General features: G+C 49.5%; 3 protein-coding genes across 5 annotated transcripts; all 3 read right to left on the reverse strand.

Annotated features, from left to right (window-relative positions):
- Nucleotides 1–30: 30 nt before the first annotated feature.
- On the reverse strand, nt 31–3,209 carry SPAG8 (sperm associated antigen 8). The gene is made up of 7 exons (XM_012769994.3): nt 2,153–3,209; nt 1,339–2,050; nt 1,041–1,215; nt 813–858; nt 619–733; nt 471–533; nt 31–354 (listed from the first exon to the last, which is right to left on the reverse strand). Exons 1-7 carry the CDS (start codon nt 2,185–2,187, stop codon nt 160–162), a joined length of 1,341 nt encoding a protein of 446 aa, XP_012625448.1. The 5' UTR covers nt 2,188–3,209; the 3' UTR covers nt 31–159.
- Nucleotides 3,210–3,337: 128 nt separating this feature from the next.
- On the reverse strand, nt 3,338–5,539 carry HINT2 (histidine triad nucleotide binding protein 2). The gene is made up of 5 exons (XM_012769984.3): nt 5,339–5,539; nt 4,027–4,167; nt 3,825–3,929; nt 3,643–3,715; nt 3,338–3,522 (listed from the first exon to the last, which is right to left on the reverse strand). The coding sequence occupies exons 1-5, from the start codon at nt 5,537–5,539 to the stop codon at nt 3,431–3,433; spliced, it is 612 nt and encodes a 203-aa protein (XP_012625438.2). The 3' UTR covers nt 3,338–3,430.
- Nucleotides 5,540–8,852: 3,313 nt separating this feature from the next.
- Nucleotides 8,853–19,383, reverse strand: FAM221B (family with sequence similarity 221 member B). 3 transcript variants are annotated; one of them, XM_012769979.3, is made up of 7 exons: nt 18,791–19,383; nt 15,403–16,435; nt 15,104–15,247; nt 10,030–10,140; nt 9,618–9,815; nt 9,307–9,426; nt 8,853–9,141 (listed from the first exon to the last, which is right to left on the reverse strand). In XM_012769979.3, exons 2-7 carry the CDS (start codon nt 16,433–16,435, stop codon nt 8,960–8,962), a joined length of 1,788 nt encoding a protein of 595 aa, XP_012625433.2. In that variant the 5' UTR covers nt 18,791–19,383; the 3' UTR covers nt 8,853–8,959. The 3 variants fall into 3 exon arrangements, with proteins under 3 accessions (XP_012625433.2, XP_012625435.2, XP_012625436.2); XM_012769981.2 differs by having other exon boundaries at nt 8,853–8,929; nt 18,791–19,310; XM_012769982.2 differs by lacking the exon at nt 15,104–15,247 and having other exon boundaries at nt 18,791–19,379.
- Nucleotides 19,384–19,501: the final 118 nt, after the last annotated feature.

A 19,501-nucleotide genomic window follows, 5' to 3' on the forward strand; every position in this document is an offset into this window, starting at 1 on the left:
GTGACTCACAGAATCATTAAATTAGCAGTCTCAGGATGAGAGAGAACCCTTTATGTAAAGCCCCTTCATCAAGTACAGAGAGAATGAACTTCCTCCCAACCTCTCTGGAACAGACAGAAATAGATTCCATATGCTATATTCCACTTTCCTCCTCAACCCTTAGACAGGAGTCGTTCTCCCTGCTCCACCACCCTCCCCTCTTCCCTGACAGGCAAGGGAAGATACTTCTCCCAATTGCTGAAGGTAATCCTCAGGTTCATAGGGCAAAGGCTGCCCCAGAGACAAGGGCACTGGTGTTGAGAAGCTGCAGTTCTTCCGGAATGGTGTGTCCAATGTCCTGATGTTACTGACACCCTGGAGGAGTGGCAGGATGAGGATAGATCCCACCCTCACCGAGCCAGAACAGAACAGTCTCTGCCCCGCTTTCTCCGCCCCCTCCCTACTCTCAACCTCTAGTCACCCTCACACACCAGTAGCTGCGGTGCCCTCTGTATCCAGAAGGTTTCAGGCTGCTCGCAACGGTAGTCGTGAGGCTGTAAGGGAGAGTACTGAGTAACTCCTGGCTTTCAGCCCTCTCTCTCAACCTCTGGGCCTGCAGTGGGTGGAATGGGTTCTCACCTTTGTTGGGGCAGGAGGCCCAGCTTGCACCAGCTCCTTTCGGTAGTCATGGTGTGTCACAGACTCAACCTCAAAGAGCTTCTTTTTGGGTTCTTGTTCTGCCTCTACCTCTTTACTATGCAGCAAGGTGTCAAGGCCATTCTCCCCCAGTATTTTTCCTCCCCCATCCCCTTCCCTTTCCCTCAGTCTCTCACCAGATCTGGTGGTACAGGAGCATCTCCAGTACGGCTTCACGCTTCCCTGTGGGAGGGAACACGGGGGATCTAGTTAAGAAGCAGGCCCAGAAGAAACAAATTTGAGAAAAGGAAGAAAAACCTTGTGTTAGTGCCCTTATATCCATCAGACAATCCACAGTCCACCAGAAATTCCTTCCTCTCTTTTTTTCTCTAATGGACTCATTCTGGCCCTCTCATGCTTCATACCTCTAAGTGGCTGATAAGGCTTTCCCGGTGGCTGGTATGAGTCTTTCTGGGTGGTGCTGGAGGGCATGGGTGATGGTAGTTGCATGGTTAGCAGTCCCTGGTGTCCGTGTCGGAAGAAATAACTCTCAGAGCCATCCTGCATGCTTGGGACTTGATCCAGGTGGTTGGTGGCTCTCTGTGGGTCCCAAGTTGAGTGACTATGATATCCCTTCTGATTCTTACCCTTATCGTAAACTACTCCCTCCCCTAGGAAACAGGGAAGCCTTCAAGAAAAGGGTGCAGGTCAAAACCTTAATACCTCTTCCTCCCAGTTGTGGAGGAGACACTGGCCCCGTGGCAACATTTCACAGAAAACCTTAGGTTTCCCTTTAACCTCCCAGGGTTTCCATAGCCCTCGGGCACCAGGTTCTGAGACTTGCAAAAATTCCCAGGGTTGTTGTTTCTGGCAGCTGTGACTCAAGCAGGTATAATCAGCGGTGAGATTTCCAAACCTTGAAGGAGTGCAGGGGCTGAGCTCAGGGCCAGGGCCTGGACCAGGCCCAGAGGCAGGGCCAGGACCAGCACCAAAGCCAGAGTCAGGAACAGAGCCACAGCCAGCATCAGAGCTGGAGCCTGGAACAGGGCTAGAGCTGGAGCCTGGAACAAGGCTAGAGGTAGAATTAAGGTCAGCTGTAGTATAGGGATCCTCCATAATACTGGAAACATAGTTGGGTTCAAAACGAATACTCCCATGGCCTATTTTGTGGGTAAAGTTGGGTCCCCAGCGTGGTTCCCCAGCGAGACTGGTATCAGAGGAGCCCTCTGTGAGCTCAGAATAGGGCGCTGGGACCCATGTAGATAATGCTCCTGCTTTGGCAGTGTCGACGGCTGCAGTGGCTTCAGCAGCTGATGTAGCCGCTGCAGCTGCTGTGGTTGCAGTTGCCAAAGCAGACTCAGAACCGCCATCTGAAGAAGCAAACGGTTCCAAAGTGGGCCCCCGACCTTCAGAGCTGGGCGGTACGTCTGCAGATCTGAAAGAAAGCAAAAGCTACAAGGTTGTCAAAAACGCAGCAGAGGAAGTCCCTTTACCTTCCTCGTCCCCTTATGCCGGCAGCCAGAGCTGCGGCTCTCACCGCCAGGGCGATCCTTCAGTAGGCTCGGTCTCCATCTTCAGACCCCAGCTACCGGGTTGCCATAGAGACGGCAAACAATTCCTGGCGACTGCGCAGAACTAAGCTGGGCGGATGTGGAAGGTGAAGGTGGCGGCAGGTCCTCCGTGAGGCGGAAGTCTTAAACCTGGTGCGGTCTGGAAAGTCCGTTTTCCAGTCCGACTCCATTCTGCCTCAGCCGGGTTTTTAAAGTTCCGCTGGCCCAAGCCCTCGCCCTCCAAGCCCAGGCATGATTCTTGCAGCTTTCTGAGGTGATTCTTTATGTGGATATGTTAGAGACAGGCGCAGGGCTGTGGCATCAGGCAATAGTCTACTTGGTGTGTTTGTGGAGGGGCAACAGTAGCTTCCTCTCAGTTTGCTTAGTTCATTCTCAAAAGAAGGGTGGGTAGTCTTTAAAAAAATTTTAAGTATGCAAACACATGAACCAGCTTAAGAGCAAAATGATGAGACATATGGAGTAGGGAAAATGTAGCAGCTACCCCCTTCCCCCAGTGTGATTACTTCTCTAATAAAAGGCCCTCATTGACCACCCTCCTCCCAATTCCCCTTAGAACCTGGTTTGACCACTGAATAAGGGCCAGGACTGAGCAAGTCTTAGACCTGGGTTTCACGTTCTTCCTACTCATTCAGGCTCATCATACTCCTACTTTCTTAGAAGCTTGACCTAGGTTAGACCACTTGTCATGAGGACTCAATGATCTGGCAAGTGCTTCTTTTGAATTTTTCTTCTTCTTTTTTGAGGGACAGGGTCCGGCTCTGTCACCCTGGGTGGAGAGCACTGGTGGATCACAGCTCACTGTAGCCTTGAATTCCTGGGCTCAAGTGATACTCCTGAGTAGCTGGGACTATAGGTGTGCACCACTAGGCCCCTGCTAATTTTTAAATTTTTTGCAGAGATAGGGTCTGGTTTTGTTGCCCAGTGTGGTCTTAAACTCCTGGCCTCAAGCGATCCTTCCGCCTCAGCCTCCCAAAGCACTGGGATTATAGGCGTGAGACACAGTGCCAGCCAGCAGGTGCTCCTTAAACCACAGGTTGGGCCTCCTGAGGGTCTTTCACTCGGACCATAGTCAAGGGGGATCATAACCCTGAATCAGTTTTCTTTCCTTTTTGTGATATAAATCTTTGTATATTTAAGACAGGGATGCAAAATTGAGGGAGAGCAGGTTTATTAGCATCACAGAGTCCCTTCTTCCCTTCCCCATCCAAGCATCCAGGTCTGAGATCCTTGGTCAGTTTGTAGGTTCAACCTGGAGGCCACTGGAGCTGTCGGCCCCCAAGTACGTGAATATGCAGGTGATATACAGATTGTGCGCCCAGCTTTCCATCATTGATCACTGAAATGGAGCTTGGGGTTAGAGGGTCAGGATCACAGCAGAGGTTAAAGAATGAAGATCATATTGAGGAATATGAATTAGAATTCATAGGTGAGGGGCCAAGGGCCACAGGTCACTCACCAAGTCGGTATCCATCTCCCAGGCCCTCAGCCTTTGCTATCTTCTTGGCCACAAGAAGTAGGTGTCCTAGAAGCTATGGGGAGAGGGGAAGGACATATATAGGTGGCTTCATTCATAGGAAACAAAACCTCTAGCTGAGTTCAGAGCTTCTCCCAGCCAAACCTTGGACCTGTTCTTCCCACCTGCTGGTCTTCTTCTTCAGCCTGGCTAATCCGAGGAATGGGCTTCTTAGGAATGACCAGGAAGTGCACAGGAGCCTGAGGGGCCACATCACGGAACACGAGACACTGGAAGCAGTGACAAGCCAGAGGCCACCATGTTACTTCAATAGGCAGGATGGTATCTATGGAATTCCTAAGGGGATGGGTCCTAAGGGCACCCCACCTGCTGGTCCTCAAATAGAATATCAGCTGGGAGGCTTCTGTCCAGGATCCGGGAGAAGATGGTTGGGGCTGCTCCCCCAGGAGCTGCCTGCTGGGCCTTGGCCACTTCATTCCCATCAGTCACACCTGCAGCTCTTCGGACCTGAAGGTGGGTCACACACACCCATGGGAGGAGATTGGCAACACCTCTTCCAAGTACTTGGTTAGGGCTGGCAGAAGCTGGGCTCTGATAGTTAACTTTATCCTTCTAAGAACCTATTTGTGGTTCCCACCCAGGGGAAAAAGTTCCTGAATTTCAGAGCACAAGCAGCAAAAGGTAGGGCCAGATGGTACTGCACATGGTTAGATAACAGGCAATATTACTACCCAGGATTCAGCAGTGAAATTGATTCCTGCTAACATGTCTATGAAATCTAGCATTGTTCAGGGGAAAGCATCCAGAATGAGACTGGAGATTTAGGTCTCAGTTCCTATTTTAGCACTGAATTATACCTCAAATAAACCCCTTCTCTTGGCTTCATAAAGAGGTGGTGTGCATTATCTCTTAAGATGTCTTGAAGCTCCATTTATGCTCACCTTGTTAATACATTTCCACTTATTTCATGTTTTCTGATCTTTAAGCCTCGTTGCCTGTTTTATTTAGGTTTTAATGCAGTTGCCCTGTTCGATACTAACTGATCCCTCCTCTGGGTGCCACATCCGACCTGACTGTGGATTTTAACTCCTGTCCCTTGTATCAGTGGAGGTAAGAGTTCAGCTAATGACCTTAGCTCCCCCAGCCTCAGGAAATTTGAGGTAGGAAAGTCCCAGTTTCCCAGGGACTCGGAGAAGGCAGAAGTCAGTGTGTCACACTGGGGAAGAAAGGGACTGGGTGATGTTTTCTGATTCCTAAGTCGCTTCTGGTAAGTGGGGAAGAATGAAAGGTTAACGCGAGGGCTCATTAGAAGGCCAAAGGTCTGACAGGGGCAGAGGACTGGCTCACGTCCTGCAGGGGGCACCGAGGAGGCTGCCTGGAGCAGGTGCCAGGCCCGCTGGGCTTCAGGCAGGCGAAAGCAGCAGTCGCTGCGGTGACCCTGTCCCGACCTCGACGCCCGAGACTGTGCAGGGTGGCGGTCATCGCTAGTTCGCTCTCTGGAGCCACCAGTTCGATCTCACCGCACAGACCAGGAGCTTGGGCAGGAGGGGCAGCGGCCACAGCCGGACGCTCGGGCTGAGGTCCCGCGCGCTTTCGGGAGCTGGGAGGAACGCGGCCCCAGGCCGGGAGGGCGTCAGAGTCCGCGAGACGCCCTCCTTGCCCCCACGCTGCTTCTCACCTGCGCCCCCCACGGCCCCGCGACCGCCACGGCTCTGCGCGCCGCGCGCAACCCGGCGGCCAGCACTACGGCCGCAGCCATCTTCCCGGAGCCGCGGAAGGTCGGCCAGCACTCGGCTCCGCGGCAGCACGGAGGCGGGCAGCCAAGCATCCAGTGAGCTGCGGCCATTGGCTCCGCCCACGGGCGGCCCTGCAGTCCCATTGGAGCGCGCTCCTGGGCATGATTCACCCCATTGGTTCTGCCGCCACTTTAGAGGCGGAATCTTTTCATCCCATTGGCTTCTGAAAACGCAGGGACAATTTTCCACTCCGTTGGTTTCCCTCTAGTCGGCGTGAACGTTCTTTCCTTATTGGCTCCCCTAACTATAAGAGTTTCCATTGGAGGTGGGACTTTCTCCTAGTTGGATCTGATACCCAACATTGGCTCGGCTTAGGTTGCGGTGGCGCTTTTGGTTCTAGGCTAGTCCTCTTCAAGTCTGGCCCCAACTGGTGGGCCGGGAGGAAAAGGGCGGGGCTCGGTCACCTGCTGCACACAGGGCTAAGTCATATAGACCCTTTCACCGCATTGGTCAGGAGGAGGGCGGGGTTCTGAGGGCATTCGGCGCTCATTGGCTCCAGGGAGTACCGGGCTGGGCTAAAGGTGGACTGGGACAGGGTCCTTTTTTTTTTTTTAACTGGTAGGGTCGATAGCCAGCATTTTCTGCCCAAGGGCAGTTTCAGCCCCTGAACATTTCAGAGATTTTAACTTACTCATCTAAGGGCAATTCCTCTTTAATTTTATATTTTTGTTAACATATTCACTCCATAGACTAAAGTTTGCAGCTTTCAGGGCGGTTTTTGCATCGATTTTTCAAACGGGCAGAGATGGGAATGTCCTGTCTTTGCCGCACTACTAATACGCAAAAAAGTATGTATCAAATGTTCTTTTCTAATCAGAAAAGATGTGTGATACCGTTACCTTGGTGCCTGGCATTTTCCATGAATCAGGTTCTGCTGGAATATATTTTTACGTAAGATACATGGAGTCACAAAATGCTGAGACACTGGGTAAGTTTTAGTCTGATATCACATAGAACATGTTACCACTGTATCTTTAAGGTTTTTTTTCAGCACATGGCCTAACACATATAGTTGCTTAAAAATTGTTGAATGAATACCATTTGGTGTTTCCTTTCATTTCATTTCATAATATATATGTATTACATATTATATTATTCTTCCACTTATCAATTTTTCATATTTTTACATAGTCTATGTAAATATACTTTGTAATGGCTGTATAATATTTCCATAAATGAGTTTATCAAGTAACCCTTTCTCTATGGTTGACTATTAGTGGAATTAGTTATAGGTGAATGGTTGTCATGGTGCATATAACCAGTGTTGAGGAACTCTTTGCTTCTAGAGATAGTACAATCTCTTTTATGTAGCTATATTATTGTTAGAAAGTCCTTTCTCCTCCTAAGGGCAGACATTTGATCCTGTCATTTTCTCCTAAAAGTCCAGGCTGCATTCCTTCCCTTGGAAGGACAGATGGCCTCCCTAAATGTAGGAAATGTAGAATGGCCTCTTCTCTGTGCCCAACGGCTACAGATTTCTGTGTGCCTCTGGGACACTGGGAGACCCTAGAGCTACCTTGGAGAAGGGCAAGAGATACGTGGATCTGGGATATAGGAAGTGGAAGAAAATCAATCTGTAGGAGTAGGTGAGCACAAAGCACTTTGAAGCTCGTTATTTCTTTGGCTTTTCATAGAGAGCAGGCAACACAGAAGTTATTCCTGTTTTACAGATCCAGAAACTGTAGCTCAAAGAGGGAAAGTGACTTGCCAAAGGCTACAGAACCTGTTAATGTCAGAACCTCCTACTCCCCTAAGAATCATCTATGGCCTTCCTAGTCACTACCCCATATTCACTGATTTTGACTCCTGGCTCAATCTTCTCTACTCCAAGCACTTGCCATCACCTGCAGCTGTTCTCATCTGAAAACTGCAATGCTCTGCAGCCTCTGACCATTATCTCCCATACTTCAATCCCTGCCGCTACATCTGCTATAGGACCTCATTAGAGACTTCTATTTTTTTGACTGCTCCCTTTTTCAGTCTGTCAATTGCTTACTGGCATCACTTTCTTTCCCTATGTGTATGGTCTACTGCCGTCACATCTTCATGCCTTCTTTTGCCTTATTTTCCTGATTATACTCCCTGATACCCTCCTCTATTTTTTTTTTTGAGACAGAGTCTTGCTTTGTTGCCCAGGCTAGCGTGAGTGCTGTGGCATCAGCCTAGCTCACAGCAACCTCAAACTCCTGGGCTCAAGCAGTCGTGCTGGCTCAGCCTCCCGAGTAGCTGGGACTACAGGCATGTGCCACCATGCCCGGCTAATTTTTTCTATGTATATTAGTTGGCCAATTAATTTCTTTCTATTTATAGTAGAGATGGGGTCTCGCTCTTGCTCAGGCTGGTTTTGAACTCCCGACCTCAAGCAATCCTCCCACTTTGGCCTCCCAGAGTGCTAGAATTATAGGCGTGAGCCACTGCGCCCGGCCCCCTCCTCTATTAATCTAAATATTTTGCTTCTCTGCTCTAACTAGGTTCTCACTTTCAACTGCACCCTGAATCCTGAACTACTCACTGATCAGGTTTTTTTCCAACACCCCACATGAGCCTTCCCAAACCTTCACCTTTCTCTTCCTGTCTCCCCTATTCCTCCCTGGCCTTCTGATTATAGACTCTGGAATGGCCCCATCCCACTTTTATCCCTCATTCCATACCAGCAATTGGCCTTATTGCCTACTTCAAAAGGAATATCAAACCCATCAGAGGGGAACAAGATCTCATTCCCTGAAGCTCAGTGAAGGCACCATCTATCTTTTCTGCCTTCCTCTTGGTCTTAGGAAGTAGTGTTTCTCCTGTCCAGAGCAAATCCCTTCACCTCTGCCTTGACCTCATTGTTTGCCTCCATCTCTGGGATCTTAACTCACCAGGCATCTCACCTCTCTATTCTGTATCCTTCAAGGTCTTTTTGTCTACCAGCCTATTCCTCTTTTCCTTCCTAAAAAGGTGCTTCCTTAAGTCCACATTCCCTCTGGATATTGTCTGATTTCCCTCCTGCACTTTCCATCCAAGCTTCTAGAGGAGACTCTTTCAGACTCTTTCAAACTCACTGCTGTTTGACTTCTGCCCCCACCCCAGCATGAAACTGCACTTTCTGAAGTCCTCAAAGCCCTTCTAATTGCAAAACCCAAAGGCTGCTTTTCGAAGTCTTTATCTTACCTACATCTAACGTCACTTCCCACTCTATTGTTCTTGAAATTTCCTCCCTTCTTGGCTTCCTTGAAGCTACTCTCCTTCTGATATCAGAGCCAGCAGCTTGACTGTGGGTGTGATGGAGGCAGATGGCTGGATCCAGCTTCTCTCCTGCCCCCAATAGGCATTGACTCTAAGGTATCAAGCTGTCTGTCCCTGAGCTAGGAGCCCCATATAGAGCCACATAGCCCCATACAGAGCCACGTCATGTTCCAATGACTTCCCCTTTATTGCTGATCTAGGCCAGCCTCACACAGGCCTGCGCCAGTTGTTGACAGTATCTGTCCCTGGAGGAGGGAAGAGCAGAGGTGAAAGGGTCAGGTATGAGGGTCAGATGTAGGGCCAAGCCGGGGGCCGCGTGGGCCAGGGAGCCGAGGGGGACTAGGGTGGGGGCTGGGAAGGCCAGAGGGCCCCTGCCTCTGCAGGGCCTCGAAGTCAGAGTTGCGGATGATAGCTTCTCCAATGACAGGCATCTCTGCAAAAGGCATATAGACTGTTCCTGGGGGTGAAAACCAGTGAAGGCATGGATGTGGGGGTGGCGGTGGGAGGGGTGAGGGAAGGGAGTGTGGTAGTCCTGGAGGGGATGGTTGAGGATGGGGGTGCCTTCCTGCCTGGACTTCTCACTATAGACCCTGAATGGCCCCATCCCAGGTTGCTGCCTCACCGTGAGGCCTTCCTCCTCGCCGCCGGGTCTCCTCTGTCTCAAAGAAAGTCTCGTGTTCTTCCCAGCGCCGGTCACAGGCCACACAGAGGAAATTAGACTCAAAATATCTGCAGCAACAACCTAGGGCAAAAGGGCAACCAAAAAGAGTATAGGAAATTGGGGTATCCCCATGGGCCAACAACATTCTCATCTCTTCCTCACCAACCACACACTCAAGTCTCTCCTACCAGCTCCCTATCATTATCCCCAAACTATTTGTATCCTGTCCCCACCCATGCCCTTCCCAATTTGCCCCTTGCCCTAGAAGTTACCATGATGCCTGCAGGGATGGGACCCAGTGGCCGAGTGTTCTTCATGGCTGTGTTTGCAGCGACATTGGGCCCTCCAGGCCTTGGGGTCAAAAGTGGCCCGTCTCCTGAGCCAGAACTCACCCACCTCCTCTGGGCGTGACGGGATAAAGCAGAACATGAGGCAGCGGCACTGGCTCACATTGCAGGGCACAGATATGTCTGTGGGAATGGGATGGGTGGTAGGGTGAGACCAGCATCTGGTAGGGCCTGGCCTTCCCATGCCAACCCCTTCCCCTGTGCCAATGTGTGTGCACATGCACGCACACACACACACACACACACACACACACACACATTCTCTCATACATCCCAAGATATGACAGAGTACAGTTATCTCTCCACATGTGGCAGGGGCTGGTCAGTTCCCCCCTACCTGAGATGATTTTGTGCTCTCTCAATAAGTGTCCACAAAAACATTTGGACTCATCCCCAATCCGGAAACAGTCCCATAGGTAATGAGGGCAGCGCCAGCCTATGTAGAGACCTAGGTGTGGAGGGATTGAGTAATAAGGAAAAGTGAAAAGGAAAAAAATCCTAAGCTCCCCTCAGGGGTTCTCACCTACCTCCTGAGGGGGTGGGCTCACCTTTTTTCCCAGGTGTATTCATCTCCACCTGAAAATCCTCACCTCTGCCCCTTTAGCCTTTTTTCCCCTCAAGGTTTCCTCATTACCCCACAAGTGTCTTCAGTTCCCTTCCTACCCAGGATCCACTCCATCTCTGTCAGCCTGTCAGAGTGACTTGAGATGGTCTTCAGTTTCTGAGCAGGAAGATTATAGATTAAATTTTGTTTAAAGGCTGGGCGCGGTGGCTCACGCCTGTAATCCTAGCTCTCTGGGAGGCCGAGGCGGGCGGATTGCTCGAGGTCAGGAGTTCGAAACCAGCCTGAGCAAGAGCGAGACCCTGTCTCTACTATAAATAGAAAGAAATTAATTGGCCAACTAATATATATAGAAAAAATTAGCCGGGCATGGTGGCGCATGCCTGTAGTCCCAGCTACTCGGGAGGCTGAGGCAGAAGGATTGCTTGAGCCCAGGAGTTTGAGGTTGCTGTGAGCTAGGCTGACACCACGGCACTCACTCTAGCCTGGGCAACAAAGCGAGACTCTGTCTCAAAAAAAAAAAAATTTTGTTTAAAGATGAACATGAACCTCACTGATTTCTTGGTGGCTATGGGGATTCTTATCTCCTCCCCTCACCACATTGCAGCCCAACTTTGCTTTGTTTCCTTGAAGTGTCTAAGGCGAGGGAAAGGGAGGATGATTGGCCAGGTGTACAGAAGAGGCTGGGGACTGGCTCCGAAGGAGCATGGTTCTTGAAGGTGCCTGAAGAGGAGGAGGTTCGGCAACCTGGTGCCAGGAGGTAGGAGGAAGGCTTCCCTCACTTTTCCAGGTTGGTACCTTCATAGTTCCCTTTTGTGTTCCTGGTGCTAATGCCTTCTATGAAGCTGAGAAGGGCGGCCAAAGGTTCTCCAAGGGTCAGAAGAAAGGGATGAGTCAGAAGTCATAGGTGATAAAGACTAAAAATTACAAGTTGCCAGGCTAACAAGGGAGGCATGGAAGGAAGGTGAGGCTAAGAATTACCCCTGAGAGCAGGGACCAGCAAGGGGCCGCGTTCAGCAGTGAGGTCTGAAACTGGCTTCACGGCCAATGTCAGCACAAGCTGCTGTGTTAATGTGGGAGGAGAACCAGACAGAACTTTCCATTCAGATTCTCTCATCCTCCGTGAGAGCTGAGAGCATCCCAACTTCTGGCCAAGAATCCTGTATAAGTCCCCATGGAGAGGGACCTTCAGCTGTAGGACTCTTATTCCCACTTAAAGGTGAAAGGTCACCTCCACCAAAAACCTGTTCCTGACTTGCCTGGTTTGTCTGTCTAGGCTCCTCCTCTTGCCTTCCAGACTGCCTTGTGCTACTCCTGTCACACCACAGTGCATTATAATGCACTGTTCACTCGTATTCCCATTAGTTTATGAGCTCCTCAAAGGAAGGATCTGTCTTTTCGTCCGTATCTCTAATCCTAGCGTGGGACCTGGCATAAAACAAGTGCTGAAAGAAGCTAGACTGCCTGACTGGCTAAATGAATGAGCAGGGTCCTTCAAGAGGGAAGAGAGATCCAGTATTCCAGGCATAACCCTGATGTTCCATAAAAAAGATGAGAAATATTTGGAGTCCCCTGGTCTTTGACTCTGGCCAGGGCCACATCCACAATTCTCTGCCTCAGACTAGGTTTTCTTGTCTTACCCATAGCCTCTCAGGATCTAAATCCTGTCCAGATGTGGCATTTGGCTTTGCTGCTTGCTACTGACAGCCTGTAGTGTCGATGTCCTATTACATCAGGGAGCCTTGGTTGTGAGGACAGCATACAGACAGTCACAATGGGGGTGGGCGGGAGCCAGGATTCCACTAGAGGAGTTCTGGCTTCTGTCTGGAGTAGCAGGATACATTAAAGGATCAGGTGAGGTGCAGAGGTGAACAGGGTCAGTGCCCATAGATCAAAGGCCTGGTCTGAGGGCCTGGGGCAGTCAAGTCCAAGTACTGGTGTAGGAATCAGAGTCCAGCATTCAGATGAAGAAGACTAGAATTTGAACAGGGAGATTGGCAACTATTCCTCAGATTCTGTTGCAGGTTTCAGTGCTCTTAAAGAGGGAAAATTGGTATCTGGCAGTAGATTCCAGTGTGGGACCCTCTACTCTGTTCTGATTCCAAACTCCCTTCTTGTTGAGTGGACAAGGACTGGCAGGGAAAAGAGATGTTATCTGGGATGCCTTTTTAATTATGTACAACACAGTCTAATTCCATGATCACATAATCACATTTGCATCATAACATCTCTTTATGCATGGAATGTCTCCATACAACATACAGCTGTCTTTATAAGAAGGATGTCTCCACCCTAGACCTCTCTCCTGAGCTTCAGACCCACAGGGCCAGCTGTCTACTAGACTCTTTCACCAGCATGTTCCATAAGCACGTGTTACATCCATTTATTCCCTGCAAACGTGGCTCTCATCCTTTGTCCTGTGTTCATCCAACACATGCTTACCAAGCAGCTACACTGTTTTAGGCATTCGGTTAATGGCACCATCAATCAGTTATGTATGTCAAAAACCTAGCTGTCATTCCAAGCATTTCTCTCTCTCACTTATCCTACATATCCAACGATCCAATGGTCAGTTTTACCTTGTTAGCATTTCTGTTCACTTGTCTCCACTTATACCCATTCACTTCTTACCTGGATTGTTCCCATGCCTCACAATGTATTATTCCCATCTCCAGTCTTGTCTTTCTCTGGTCTATCCTAGTGCCAGGGTGATCTTTTTCTTTCTTTCTTTTTTGTTTGAAACAAAGTCTTGCTCTGTTGTCCAGGCTAGTGGCGTCAGCCTAGCCCATAGCAGCCTCAAACTCCCCGGCTCAAGCAGTCCTTCTGCCTCAGCCTGCTGAGTACCTGGCACTACAGGCGTGCACCACCATGCCTAGCTAATTTTTTTTCTATTTTTAGTTGCCCAGCTAATTTCTTTCTATTTTTAGTAGAGATGGGGAGCAGGGGTCTCACACTTCCTGAGCTGGTCTCGAACTCCTGACCTCAAGCGTTCCTCCCACCTCGGCCTCCCAGAGTGCCGCTAGGATTACAGGCCTGAGCCACCATGCTAGGCCCAGGGTGATCTTTCAAAAACACAGATCTGTTCATGTGACTGTCCTATTTGGAATCTCTTAGTGATTTTCAGTTGCCCTCAGGATATAATCCCAACTCTTTAGCTTGGCACAGAAATGCCTGCACAGTTCTGCCCTTCTAGAGCTGAGTAGGCTACTCCCCACACCACTCTCTGTACCAGGCGTAATACATTGCTACAGTTTCCTGTGGTGCCTTGCCCTGCCATGTCTCACCTTACCCCACTTTTTAATTGGCTACCTCTTCCTACTCATCTTACAGGTGTCAGCTGAGAAGTCATTCTTTCCAAGGATTATTATTCCTCAAGCACTCCAGATTGGGTGCCCCCTTTTTCTGCTTTTTTCATGCAGGAGTCTGGGCTGACCTAGATTATAGCAACTATTAGAGTGAATTATAATTGTTCCTTTACTTATCAGTGTCTTTCATTACAGTGTAAATTATTTGAGGAATTTTGTCTTTGAACCCCTACCAGCACCACCACCTTCTCAGCTAGCTCAGTGCCTGGCACATACTTGGTGCTCAATAAATGTTTGTTGAATGAATAAAAGAAAAGCTTATGCTTGATATTGCTCTACATATCACATACAATGTTATGGATTTCTGACTCTCCAGGGACTCAAGATCCTCAATATTAGAAGGGGATCCCAAATATTTTTGTTCAAGGTGAATGACACTTAAATTTCTATACAAAACTGCCTGTTTAAACAGGAAAATGAAGAAGTTCAGTTCAAAGAAGAAAAGGAAATACAATGACCTTGAAGAGTAGGGAGTGAATAGGAAGTTCTGAGAGGGGAAATGGGGGCTGAACAGACCCTGCCTTTGCAAGAAAATAAGTATAACAGAAGATGTTAGGCAAAGAAAGCCATTTCAATATCTGAGTTGAGACTGAGAAACAAATGAGATCATTGTGACTTCCTTGGCTGGTGGGGAGGGGCAAGGGTCCCTGCATGGGAACAGGGGAAGTAAATTAGAGAGGAGGGATAAGGATATAGTATTACTTCGTTGTCTTTATATCTTAGGCCTTTTGACATAGCTCTGTTCCGATCATAAGGGGAAGGAATATGAAAAAGCAAAATAAATCCAGTGACATCTATTGAATTTAGTCTAGAAATCCCAGAATCCTTATAGCAGCAGGTCAGGTTGGCGACCCTCTTCCTGAAGGTAAGCCCTATGGATATGAAGGCAGTAACACAGGTAGACATGTGCACTTACACAGTTCATCTGTACATAGCATGTGCTAACAGGACTGTCAAGAGTATTAATTGTGGGATGAGACTGGGAATCCACAGGGCCAGAGGACTTGGCTCTCCTCTTTGGTGAAGAGACCCAAAGCTTTTGGTTACCTAGCATGGGCCTGGCATGCAAGAGTGACAGCTTTTTAATAGAGTGCCACCAAAGCGACTAAGGCCTTTGGCATGTCAGAACAGCAAGTCTCCTGGAAGACTGTCTGGGATCCAGGGTCATCCTTACCTTAGTGTCTTCTCTGAGTATAGGCTGTCTGGGCCCTATATCGGGGGTGGGCCTGTCACCTTTGTGTTTTTAATAATTTTAGTTCATCCACCTGTCCATGTCTGGGCTTTATATGAATACCCCCACTTTTTTGTCTGTGTCCTGGTATTCCTTGGCCCACCTGCCTATTTCCCTTCCAGATTCCAGGCATGTGGCATTGCCATTTCCAAATGGAGCAGCCATCTGTTGAATGGGCAGGTTCCCAGATCCTTTTGGATTGGAGGATGTCCATGGGCCTGTCACAGGCCTTTGAAAGGCCACCTGGGCTCACCTGTCTGGATAGCATTAAGGGCAGCATTATTCTCCCATTGGAAAAGATGATTCATCTGTGCATTAAACTCCTTTCTGTGCATTGCCTTAGCCACTGCCACCAGCTCTGCCTGCTTAGCAGGGACCCCTGGGCGGACTGTGTAACCTGGGAAGGGAGGGTCTGAGTAACTAGTGGGAAGTGAGGAGGCCCTAAACCTAAGAGAAGGGGCCATGTCCAAGAGTAACTCAGTCTCCTCCTTCTGAGGCAGGTCAAGAACAGTGGATAGTGGTGAGGACAGGGGAAAGGGCAGGAGCAATTACGGCTAACTCCTTTCTTCCCCTTCTTCTTGCCCAGCTGGTGTCCAGGATGTGCTGTGTGAGTAGGGCTGTCACTGGCATCCACTCCCTCCTCATCCTCTCTTGCCTCTTCCTCCTGATTTTCAGATATGTTCATGTAGACCTGGGTTGAAGGGCCTGGAAGGGAGTCCTTTGGAGAGCTCTCAGATTCAGAGACCTGGGTGGACTCCCTTGGCCATGAGACCTTATTGGAAGAAGCCTCAGGGGAGAGGTCTTCCCTCAATGCATCAGAGGAAGACACAGGGACAGGGCCTGCTGATGGGAGATGAATATCAAGGTGTTTCTCTGGGACCACTGAGATGTGACTATCCAATGGACCCTCAGAGGTAGGGGTCTCCAAAGGGATCCCAGAGATGGAGTATTCTAAAGAGGTCTTAGAGTTGGAAGGCTCCAGATGGGTTTCAGAGGTGTGGGTCCCTAAAGGGGTCTGAGAAGGGGATGGTACCAAGGGGGACTCAGAGGTGTGGGTCCCTAAAGGGGTCTGGGAAGGGGCTGGCACCAAGGGGGATTCAGAGGTGTGGGTCTCTAATGGGGTCTGGGAAGGGGCTGGCACCAAGGGGGATTCAGAGGTGTGGGTCTCTAATGGGGTCTGGGAAGGGGCTGGCACCAAGGGGGATTCAGAGGTGTGGGTCTCTAATGGGGTCTGGGAAGGGGCTGGCACCAAGGGGGATTCAGAGGTGTGGGTCTCTAATGGGGTCTGGGAAGGGGCTGGCACCAAGGGGGATTCAGAGGTGTGGGTCTCTAATGGGGTCTGGGAAGGGGCTGGCACCAAGGGAGATTCAGAGGTGTGGGTCTCTAATGGGGTCTGGGAAGGAGATGGCACCAAAGGGGATTCAGACATATGGGGCTCTAAAGGGGTCTCAGAGATGGAAGGCTCCAAGAAGGTTTCAGAGATAGGGTCCTTCTGTAAGTCCTCAGCAGAGGGATTCTTTGAAGAGGGGTGCTCCTCTGCATCCATGGTGGTATGAGGCTCTTCTGTGACCTCGTCTGCTTCCATCTAGTGGTAGAATAGGGTACAGGCTACATTAGGTTGGGATTGGAGGGTCAGCATTTAGGGCAGAGCCTAGGATTCACAGGACATTATGGAATTAGGATAAGATTCTCAGTGCACCTGAGACACAAGAGGGAAACAAGATAAGCTCTGGGTCTTAGGGTATGATGCCAGCATGCCATGTGTTCAGACCTCATATCATATGGCTTGCTGGCGTGGGTTGTTAGGGAGTTGGAGTTTAAAGACTGAAGGGCTGAAGTAGGCAGAATCCCATCAGTAGATGGTAGCAGAGAACCATGCCCCAGGAGGGACCCGAAACAGAGCCACTTGGCCAGTCCAAGAGCAGGGTCCTTGGCATACCTTAAGACCCTGGAAGTCTGGCTGTGGGGTTCCAGAGACTGGGAATATCAAGCCAAAGTTGAGGTTGGCTCCTGAGAGTGCAGGAGAATGCAATGATGCATAAGTCAGAGCCCTGTGGATAGTCTGGTTTTGCCTAGGAACCACACACATCCTCCCTTGATGATGTCATTGATGTTCAAGGCTTCAACTACGTCTGGCTGTATGCTGATGACTCCTAAATCCATATTTCTAGTTCAGATAATTTTTGACTCCTGTACTTCACACTCATACCCAATCGCCTGCTGGACATTTCTAACTGGGTGTTCCCACAGGCATCAAAATAGAACACTGGGTATTATCCTAGTCATCTCCTTTGCCCATCTTCAAATAGGCACCAAGAACTGTATTTCGCATCTTCTAAATATTCCCAAAATGCATTTTCTCCTTTTGTTTCCCTCCAATTTTATTCATGTTTTCATCATCTTTGGCCTGGGTTGCGTAATAACTTTGCCCCTCCAATGCCATCCCTAGCATATTAATCCATTCCCCCTTTCTTTCATTCATTTATGAAACTTATACTTTCACAAAGAGCCTAATCATACAATTTTACTCAGGTACTGTGCTAAGAGCTGGACTTGGTTGAGTCTGGGAGAGAGTTTAACCACTTCGGTATGGGCGTCGACTATAGTCGATAGCCACAGATGAACGCGCACAGCCAAGCATCGACTTTAGCCGACAGTTGTGCTATGACTGAGCGTCGACTTTAGATGACAGCCAAAAGCTTTTACTTTTACAGCTTTTATTAGAATTAATTCTAATTTTTCATTTATCAAAATAAAATTGTGAACATTTAAAAATAACGTAATAGGCTGGGCGCAGTGGCTCACACCTGTAATCCTAGCACTCTAGGAGGCCGAGGCAGGTGGATCGCTCAAGGTCAGGAGTTCAAAACCAGCCTGAGCAAGATCGAGACCCCGTCTATACTATAAATAGAAATAAATTAATTGGCAACTAAAATATATAGAAAAAATTAGCCGGGCATGGTGGCACATGCCTGTAGCCCCAGCTACTTGGGAGGCTGAGGCAGCAGGATTGCTTGAGCCCATGAGTTTGAGGTTGCTGTGAGGTAGGCTGACGCCACAGCACTCTAGCCTGGGCAACAGAGTGAGACTGTCAAAAAAATAAAAATAAATAAATAAAAATAACATAATAAAAACATATATGTATATGTTACCTATTCTGATTTACATTACAAGTAAAGCTTCCAGTAAAGTAAAACAAGCTTTCAGTGCTTTAAAGCTTTCCTCATCACATGAGAGCAAAACGGACTATGAGTGCTGGCTGCGGGCAAGGTTTCGCAGCGGGTGAGCACCGTACTGAAGTGGTTAACCAACAATGACAATACAAATGAATTGATGTTGTGCTGGGTGAGATTGGGATGTGTGGGGAGGCGGGTATGCCTAATTTATGCTGGGAGGATTTAGTCCTCCTTCCTGACCCAATCAAGATCTTTCTAAAATACAAACCCAACACTGTCATCCCGTGACTTAAAAACATTCAGTGACTCAACCTAAAGCATTAAAGTCCAAATTTCTTGGCCTTGACATTCAGGGCCTGCCATTATTTGCAACACTGTCTGAGGATTCATTTCTGCCTTAACTTTCCCTGTTCTCTATCTTCTCCCCATGCTCCAGAGACACGAGATACATCTCTTCTTAAACTGATCAGAGCCTTTCTGAAGTGGAGGTTTGGGAAGGCAAGTAGAGGCAGAGGTAGGATGATAAGGAGGATGATGGCCAGAGTCTGCTAGAAGGAAAAGGGACCTGAGGGTGGTGAACCAGAGAATAGGAGGAGAGGAAGGGGAAAGAGAAGGAGAGGAGGAAAGGGGGTGGAGGGGAGGGTAAGGATGGAAAATACAGAGGGGAGGGGGTTGGATTGAGGGGTGGCAGGAGCACAGAGGTGTTAAGGAGGGAGAACGGGATGGAAGTTTGGAGGGGGAGGGCCATTGGAGAAACTACATACCTCTGGGCTTTGGCTTGGTTGTTACAAGTCCTTAGGTCAGGGTCTTGCCTTAGGATGGGAGGGGAAGTGTTGGTCCCGAGGGAAGGCTCATGGTTGTGGAGGAACCTCAGCTGCAGGTGCTGAGTGTTGAAAGGCCCTGCCCGAAAGTCTACTATTTGAGGGAGGGGACTTGGATATCTGCACAACTTCACAAAGGAGCGCTGGCCTGACCTGGGGAAGGATGGAAAGGGAGAAAGAAGGAAAAGGGGGTCCAGGGCCAATGAAAGGGGGGCTTGACTGAAGCTTCTGGAGCCCCTGCCGGGAGAGGAGGGATCCGTCACCAGAGCAACCGGAATGCGTAGTAGTGTCCAGGGCAACAGCAGTCTGGTCACCACCCTAGCAAGTGAGGTCTCCTGAGGGGGCTGCATTGGGTCCGGAGGGGCCGAACCCAGAGGGTTCACTTCTGAAAAGGGGGGTTTTGCGGGATTTCTGTGAGCAAGTCTCTGGGTAGGATCTGCGGGTATGTGTGGGTACGTCCGTGGGGAGTCTGGGCTTGTGCAGGCCTCTGTAGGATTCCTCTGAGATTGCGCGGGGCGGCCGGCGGAGGCTGTGAGGATGTGAGGGGGCACCGGGCCTCAGCGCTTGGGGTGAGAAGGGCAGGATCTCAGGTAGCCGGGGCCGGGGCGGAGTCTGTCTGTCCTCCGGGCCCAGCGGGACTAAGTTAGAGGCCAA

The sequence above is a fragment of the Microcebus murinus genome, chromosome 12 (assembly GCF_040939455.1).
Source record: "Microcebus murinus isolate Inina chromosome 12, M.murinus_Inina_mat1.0, whole genome shotgun sequence".
Taxonomy (NCBI): domain Eukaryota; kingdom Metazoa; phylum Chordata; class Mammalia; order Primates; family Cheirogaleidae; genus Microcebus; species Microcebus murinus.

Coding starts and splice junctions, on each gene's coding strand:
- HINT2 (XM_012769984.3), bottom strand. CDS start 5,539: ATGGGACTGCAGGGCCGCCCGTGGGCGGAGCCAATGGCCGCAGCTCAC. Junction 4,168..5,338: donor CGGGGCCGTGGGGGGCGCAG/GTGAGAAGCAGC, acceptor ACCCACCTTCAG/GTCCGAAGAGCTGCAGGTGT. Junction 3,930..4,026: donor TTCTATTTGAGGACCAGCAG/GTGGGGTGCCCT, acceptor CACTGCTTCCAG/TGTCTCGTGTTCCGTGATGT.
- FAM221B (XM_012769979.3), bottom strand. CDS start 16,435: ATGGAAGCAGACGAGGTCACAGAAGAGCCTCATACCACCATGGATGCA. Junction 10,141..15,103: donor CCTTAATGCTATCCAGACAG/GTGAGCCCAGGT, acceptor CTCCACACCTAG/GTCTCTACATAGGCTGGCGC. Junction 9,142..9,306: donor GCGAGGAGGAAGGCCTCACG/GTGAGGCAGCAA, acceptor TTTCACCCCCAG/GAACAGTCTATATGCCTTTT.
- SPAG8 (XM_012769994.3), bottom strand. CDS start 2,187: ATGGAGACCGAGCCTACTGAAGGATCGCCCTGGCG. Junction 2,051..2,152: donor ACTGAAGGATCGCCCTGGCG/GTGAGAGCCGCA, acceptor GCTTTCTTTCAG/ATCTGCAGACGTACCGCCCA. Junction 534..618: donor GGCCTCCTGCCCCAACAAAG/GTGAGAACCCAT, acceptor TCTCCCTTACAG/CCTCACGACTACCGTTGCGA.